Source organism: Thermobia domestica, chromosome 10 (assembly GCF_964235325.1).
Source record: "Thermobia domestica chromosome 10, izTheDome1.hap1.1, whole genome shotgun sequence".
Taxonomy (NCBI): domain Eukaryota; kingdom Metazoa; phylum Arthropoda; class Insecta; order Zygentoma; family Lepismatidae; genus Thermobia; species Thermobia domestica.
This window is the reverse complement of record NC_137463.1, coordinates 238614652-238622752: the sequence shown is the minus strand read 5'-3', so window position 1 is coordinate 238622752 and position 8101 is coordinate 238614652. Positions and strand designations below refer to the sequence as shown.

General features: G+C 35.8%; 1 protein-coding gene across 1 annotated transcript; it reads right to left on the bottom strand.

The window, feature by feature from the left end:
• Positions 1-245: 245 nt before the first annotated feature.
• LOC145661860 (glutamate [NMDA] receptor subunit 1-like) lies at positions 246-1634 on the bottom strand. The gene has a single exon (XM_081727201.1). The coding sequence runs from the start codon at positions 1632-1634 to the stop codon at positions 246-248; it is 1389 nt and encodes a 462-aa protein (XP_081583327.1).
• Positions 1635-8101: the final 6467 nt, after the last annotated feature.

The following is an 8101-nucleotide window of genomic DNA, read 5'->3' as shown; positions in this document are numbered from 1 at the left end:
TTTTAATAGTTCCAGTTACTTTAGATATCCCTTACCTTTCATGATATTTTCTGCTTCGTATGTTTAATACTTCATACAAAAAACTAAGTCTTTCTTGCAATTTTTTACTTAACAATTCAAAAGTTAAGTTTTGTATTTACTGAAGGCTCGTTTTGCCCTATTCATTGTCACCTATATTTTACAATGTTACATAGAAATGAAAAAGATGTATTTGTTTTAGTTCTAACTTCTAAAATTTAATCAGTTCATTGTATTTGGCCGAGCTCAAAAGTTCGTTTAAATTTTGAAATTTCTAGGCAAAATATAACACAACTTAAAACTAATCCAATGCAAAGAGAAAGAAAAATAGGTAACAAATGCTGAAGTGTTAACTTAAAATGCCTTTCAGTTTTTGTAATAGTTCCACTTCGATCTTTCCGTTTTATAAAATCTTCATTCCATTTCTCAGTCAATCCAGCTTCCAAGAGACGACTAATTAGCTTGTTTATTCTTTGTGTGTAAGGAGAATTTTTCGGCAACCCAAATGATCCGTAGTAACTCATTAGACTCTCTTTCACTATATGGGTTAGACGATCACCTTCACGAGAAAGAAGGACATTATTGACAACATAACCTAAAATTGAATAGCCTCCGATGAATGCAACATCTCGTCCCAATGCTACTTGATACACGGCTTCTTTTATTTTGCTAGGCTCTGACAAAGTTTTGTAATTCTTTAACAGCATTTGAATTGAAGGATTCGTTGAGTCTCTTATGGCTAATAAATCCATGGGAGTACTTCGAACAGGTAAATTTGACATGACAACATCCTTGATTGTATTAAGTTCAGGCTCTGAGTGGGGACATGAAATTGAAGTCACAATTCCACCAATATAGAGAGTGGTAACAACCATACTTGAATACGTAATTGTGAAAAATAAAAGTCTTCTTGAAGATGTTTCTGGTTGCTTGGGAACTGAGGACTGGAAAATTATACTCCAATTATACAACAGAATGTCAATGGAATCACATAGCTTGTCAACTTTAAAAGAAACTTTATTAATGGTAATCAGAATAACGAACATTACTACAAGCACTATGCAAATTCCTAGCCACGTGGATGCTTGAAATGGCAAGAAGTAAGTTTTCCACACTGGCAAGGATTTGGCTTTTGGTACCATGATTATTAAGGAGCATAAAGAAAACGGATAATTGAACTCTACTACATCAACTATGTTTGAAAATATGGGTAGGATATTGAAGCTTAAATCTGCTCTATTGTGTACTATGTCTCCAGTAACACCTGTCCAAGAACCATTTGGCAGTCTATATCCAACATGGTTTCTACTGTGTTCATAAGCATATACTGCAGAGAAATTCATCCTTTCCATTACAACTTCAAAGGTTTTCGATCCAATTCCATCTAATTCAGTTAAACTTCCTCCTATTTTCTTGTACATGTTTAGCACAAGCATATAACAGTATGATATAATTAATGGGTACCGGTTTAAATTTGTTATGTCTATATTAAATCTATCAGGATCTGTTGTAAAACCTTGATGCTGTTCAATGACAGTGTTTCTGGCTTTAGAAGAGCTATTTTTCGTAGAAAATGGATTGTATGTATAAATATCAAATGGTTCTTTCTTTGCCATATTCAAATGTAAAATAATCAACACTAGTTTCATTACTTTTTGTTCCCAAGCAGCATGAAACATATCTTGTATTGACTGATAATTTAATCTGTGAGATGTGCAACTTAAAATAAGAACTACTGTTTTAGATCTTTGACTCCAGGACTCTAAATAAATATGGGAGTTCAAAATGGATGAAACAGATTCTATAGAATCTACTAAAATCACAAAATTCATATCCACAACATAATTCCTGAGCCGACTACCACGTTTATCAATTGTAATGCTCGTAAATGTATAAGTAAGAAGAGGTGATAGGTGCTCTTGGAAAAATTCAAAATCTACATAGGGGTACAGCACTGGATTTTGTGTATGTTCTTGGATATCCGTTAATATTGCTAGACAATATGATTCTTTAAAACTTTCGGAAATATACTTTAATGTTTTGCTCAATAATTTGGGTTTTTCCTTGTAGGGGTATACCACTGAACTCATATCTAAGAAACACAATGAATGGTGGATAAGTATTACTGTAGCACAGGAGGCTACCTTTGTATCGAACATCCTTCTTCCAGTCTAATCTATATTTCTAATATTATGCTCACGATGTGATATCAATCTGTGAAAGAAAAAGAAGAAAGTTAATACTTAGTAGTGGTTCACTATACTACAATTACATATGTTATATTGGGTTTATTGCACAGGGTGCCTGGAAAGTTGCGCAACAAGAACTTTCAAGTATCAGGACTTTTGAATCATATGCGTGAATGAAATTAAATGGCCACCGAGTTACGGACTGCTATTGAAGATATTTTGAGACATAAACCGTGGGTAGGAATTCGATATTCGTTCTCACGAATGACAAACATAAAAAAGTGATGGTTTTCTCAAAACGTGAAAAATCATGAATTGGAAGCAGTTGTGGCATTGTCTTCGGACAAATAAAAATGTTAATGGGTAAACTGAGTATGAAATTTCAGTTTGAAACAAGGACAATACATTCAGATAAAGTGAAGACATTCCACGGCCCTGATATTGCGTGTCGTAGAAACATTTGTTTACAAGCAATATGGCGCAGTATGAAACTATTAACGCTATATACACATACACATCTAGCCTGCCACAAACTTGCATATCATTCAGAAAGTCATTGCCATGGTAGACAAATCTTTACTTCTTCTCAATGATTTGTAAATTTCTTGTATATCGTTTTCTTTTATTGTCATTTAGTTTATTTGATTTTCCTTTTAAAAATCAATTACAAGGAAAGTAGTAAATGTCATACGCAATGTATGTGAGACGTCGTGAATTACTATTAACATCTAACAGCAACAAAGTAATGACTTAACTACTTTGTTATATAAGTAACTGTAATACTGAAGATTCATTGCTACAGCTTCGATCCATATAGAGTACGTATTTTTGAAATGGCAGTTTCCGATTAAAATATTTCTGCAGAGGACTTTTTTTAACATAATGTACAAAAATATATAGGGTAACAAAACGTAATGTCAGAATATAAAATTATAGTTAGTAACAATAATTTTACTGGAACAATATGTTTCTTTAAATTACTCTTACAGTTCGCAATACTGTTACATGCTATACACATATACTTACTCAACATTATATGGCACCTTTCTTGTGCGTTTGATGCAGGCAGCCTCTGAATTTTGCTCGTCCGTTAATGGTGCCTAAGCGAATTTGCTCAGGCAATGTGTCAGAAGGTGTCATCTGTAAAGAAAGATCAAAGTCTTAGTTTTTTACTTTAATACTTGTGACAACACCTTTAATATTTGTGACATCATATCGAGTAATGTGAGTGGGGTGGACTGCTTAAACAGGTAAACGACAAATAATTCGTGCTGGACACATAATGCGAAGTAAAACAGTTGTAATAAAATTAATAACCGTATGAAATTAGCAGCAAGTTGCAAGCCACTAATTCCAATTTCATTCAACCCATCTTGGTAAGATTTTTTGTCAAAGACACTAATTGCAGTACATATTGAGTTGAGTTGATATTACTTTAGCGTCCCTTTCAGCAGCGAGGCTATATGAGATGTGGACCTACTGATTAACGTGGAATACGAACCACATGACCTCCCGCCGGTAACCGAACCAGGGTCTCCCACGTCAAAGGCTGCAGTACATATTGAATGTGTTACAAAAACATTAATGGGTTGCTAATAGATGGTAAACGTAAATATCGTGCCAATGAGTATGATTAAGTTTATATTACAAAAGAGAGCACAAGTTGCTACATGAACGAAATAAAAATGTTAACAAACGTAAGTAACTACTAGTAGTACTATTATAAATCTATCTTTTAAAATAATCTTGCCGTCTGAAAAATAAACATCACAAAGTTACCCAGTTTTGATGTGTTTCTCAAAGAGTAGTTCGTGACCACTGTTCATATAGAACACGATTCTGGGTGGACGACGTGCAACACGATATTCCAATCACATTCAGATGTGTAAAACGTATGCACTATTATTTTAATTTTCTTTTGCTTGAAATAGTGTTCTAATGATATATTTGCTGTAGGTAAGGGATGATTATTTTACTTAAAAAAATAACAATAATGATAATAATTATATCCTAGTATATAATGTTCGATTAATTTAAGATGGTGAAACAATTTATCAAAGGATTATGTGAAACAAATCTGTACACACTACCTACTAAACCAAGGGAGGTGTAAGAACTATCTAATTTTTGTATTACCTTATAAAGCTTTTGTGATACAAGTGTACTCGCTACATAATATTAACACATTTGTATCCTTTCGATTATACGAAAAAAATAAAACCTCTTAATACTTAAAATGCTTCTTAATTAAAATCTTTGGCCGAATAACATGAGTTTATTTAATTATATTTGTCAGTTATAAAGTTGAAATATTTAATCAACAAAAAGAAAAAGTTCTAAAAAGTAACTTGATTCTGAAAATATAATTGTAAAGCTTTACATTATTATTAAACAAGTCTTTTCGTATGTTATGTAATTTGTGATTTACTGTGTTTCTCTTTCGATAATTAGGAACTTCCTTCCACGTGATTGAATTATCTTGTAGATGTTCAAAGACCTTGCTTACAGGACTACTGAAGCAACGATAAACACCTTGAACTAAAAAAACTGCTCAAAGTAGTGGTGCTTGATCTAAAGAAACCAACTGGAATATTCGGCCACATCACAAGAAAGGAATTTAAATTCCTAGAGGCTTAATTTCTGAACATAAAGCTTCTTTGTATCACATACAAGAAAATAACCAAAGCAGTGACTGGTGCCTGTACTGCGGCATGATTTTACGAATTCCTGTAAAATACCAATATCCAATCATTAAAAATACCAATAACCTTCTTTTTCTTTCATGTATTGGACATTAAAAGAAGAGATTAGGGAACAAATACTTCAATATATAAAAACTGAAACTCTCTGAGAGTTTCAGTGTAGCATATAACTATTAAATTGAGTTTTAATGCGATCTCAAATGTACTAAATCGCATTATCTACTAGGTTGCAATGAAAGTAATGCCACATAAAATATATCAACATAAAAGAAAGTTACTTGTAACGCGCTTTAGTCTCATTTCAAGATTACATCGAGTATTCTGATTTTCAGTCCCGTAGAGCGAGATTTCCATCCATATGAATCTAGAATAGTCCATTGCTTAACTATTGACACCTATGAAAGTAACCAAGAAAGTTACTTTTTCATCCACCACCTTCGAACATAGATATGTCACCTAAGACATACCTAGAAGATTAAAAATAGTCCCCATCAGCATCGACGACCTTCAATCAATGTTCTGGAAGGCCATGTGTTTCCTTGCGGTAGAACTTGGTGGGCCGTGATGCGAAGAAGGTATCAGGTGCATTTTGCACCTCTACTAGGGATTTGACCTGTAGTCCTCTATGGTGATTGTCCAAGGAATGGAACAGGTGATAATCGGACGGTCCAATGTCCGGGAGATGGGAATATGATGAATGCAATAGTGTTTCCAATCCAAGGTACAGAAGGAGTTCCAGGTCATTCCAGCCATGTTGGGCTTAGCGTTGTACTGTAACTAGAGGACTCCTTTGCGATTCAGAAGTGCTGGCACCAGAGTTTTGAAGTTTTCTTGAACACGGCTCAATTGCTGACAGTACACTGTTACATTGCTGCACGATGCCATGAACAGTCCACCAAACATACAGGAGAACCTTCTCGTGCAATACTGGTTTCAGCTATTTTGGAACCGGTTCATGAGATGTTAACTAATGATGATGGCACCGTGGACCTTCGTACACGATCCACTTCTTATTACATGTCAATACCCTGTCTAGAAATGGCACCTTACTCAGACGAGACAACAAAGAACACAGGTGTCTTCCAGCGTTGTCTTCTGGCCCTGAGTCAAATCATGTGGGACCCATCAACCGAACTTGTAGTGCTTCCCAAGTTGATGAAGATGCTGCCAAATGGTTTATCCATTCACGCTGAATTGTAGTCCCCGTTCCTCACATGTTTGGACACTGTTCGCCTCAATTGTTGCCTGAAGATATTCATTTTGTACATGTGTTGGTCTTCAGGCACGTGGTACGTCTTCGAGTGTTTCGTCCCAGTCCTTAAACTTGTTAAACCACCGCTGCACTTTCCGTGTAATCACGACACCCTCGCCAAAGGCTTGGCACATCTTCTGGCCCGCTGCACCGGCGTTTTGACTCCAGTTTGAACTCATAAAGCATACACACCCTCATGACGTTCTATGGAGGTCCCATGTTCACTCTGTCCTTACGCAAGTTCACGGTGTAACTGAACTGCTAGAACCAGGCAGTATGTTGGATATAGCAACACCAACAACTGACCTTCATCTTATCTCCATTCGCATTCAACTCACGATGTGAGGGCCAATTGAACACAGACCTCCACAAAAAGAGACACAACTTTCTTGGTTACCTTTATACATAGTGTTCCTGTAGTGTTCACTTTGTCACTTGAACACTCTCATGTGTATTTTTTACTTTGAAAATATATTTTGTTGTTTTCTTGTTCGAAACTTTAACCTACAATATACTGTTGCTTACATGAGAACGTAACGAAGTTATTACTTTAATTTATATTAGTCTGTTTTGATATCAGGATTGCACGACATCTCACATATCAGTTTCTTTACTGTTCTCCAATATTTTTCATGAATGGCGAAGTGAAATGTTGAAAAAAAGACATGATAGTTGATGTGAGTAAGAGCCCTAGTCTGCCTCGTGGGAGTTCGATACGCTTATTACCAGAAGACTTCGAGAACTGACAAAAGAAGTTAATTTTATTTAATGTTGACATCACTCTGTCTTCTTGTCTCATTCTTTGATTGTTAGAAGTAACATGTGTATAATTGTTAGGAATTTCTGTCGCTCTTAGATTTGTCTTTGTCACCGTTGAAAGAACAAACAATAGATGCAATCTTCTAGTTAACTAGCTACTTCTTTTCATGTAGGGTCTATACAGTACTCAAACGAATAATTTTGTTCAAGCAGAATAAAACCTGTCAATTACAGCATTACGAGGGAAAGTCAAAAAGTAAAGGGATTTAGCAAATTCTCGCACTAGGGTTTGGTAACACTGCTAGTATTCACTGCTTACTTAGTATTGTCACACTAGGGTTTGGTAACACTACTAGTATTCACTGCTTAATTAGTGTTGTCGCACTAGGGTTTGGTAACACTGCTAGTATTCATTACTGAATTAGTGTTGTCTGCAACCTCGCACTAGGGTTTGGTAACACTACTAGTATTCATTGCTGAATTAGTGTCTTTTCCAACACTTCTATGCAACGTGTCACTCTTATTCCCACGTTAGTCGTTGAAGTGTAGCAGACAGTTAAACACGTCAGCTCCATTGTCGATCTGCACCAAGCACGAAATGAGTGCACTAATTCGCTTTTTCTTCGCGGAAGGTGTTAAACTTGGGGAAATTTTTCGTTGAATGCAAGCGCAATATGGTGACACCTGTTTATCGCGAAGCATAAGGCATAAATGTTAGACATCTCTCATAAACATTTGGCTCGTTATCTTAGCGAGGAAGATGAATTTTTACAGCAAATCATTGCTGTAGATCATGCTTGTGCAAGTTGGGACAGGGAGTGGGCCAATCACAGAAGCCTCATTGCCATCGAGGGCTGTAGATATTCAATGGAGACAATTGTACACTGACCTCACAGGGACACAAAATCTGTTACAACGGGACACGCCAACATATTTACTTACTAAAGATAAATAAAAAAAATATTTAATACCATTTTAGTGGGAAACCTGACCCTTTATGTTCTGAACTAGTGTCTTGATGTTCGGTGATGCACATGACGGCTGTAAATTAAACTTGGGTACATCACCACGAAGCGGGAAGAAAGGTTGCGAGCATGGTTTCGAAACGCCCGTCATCACTAGAAGTTAAGAAATTTGAAAGTCAACCACCATGGATGCGGTGCAAAATTGGTTACACGTGC

Bases quoted from the DNA above. Each gene is read 5' to 3' on its own strand.
- LOC145661860 (XM_081727201.1), bottom strand. From the start codon at position 1,634: ATGGCAAAGAAAGAACCATTTGATATTTATACATACAATCCATTTTCT.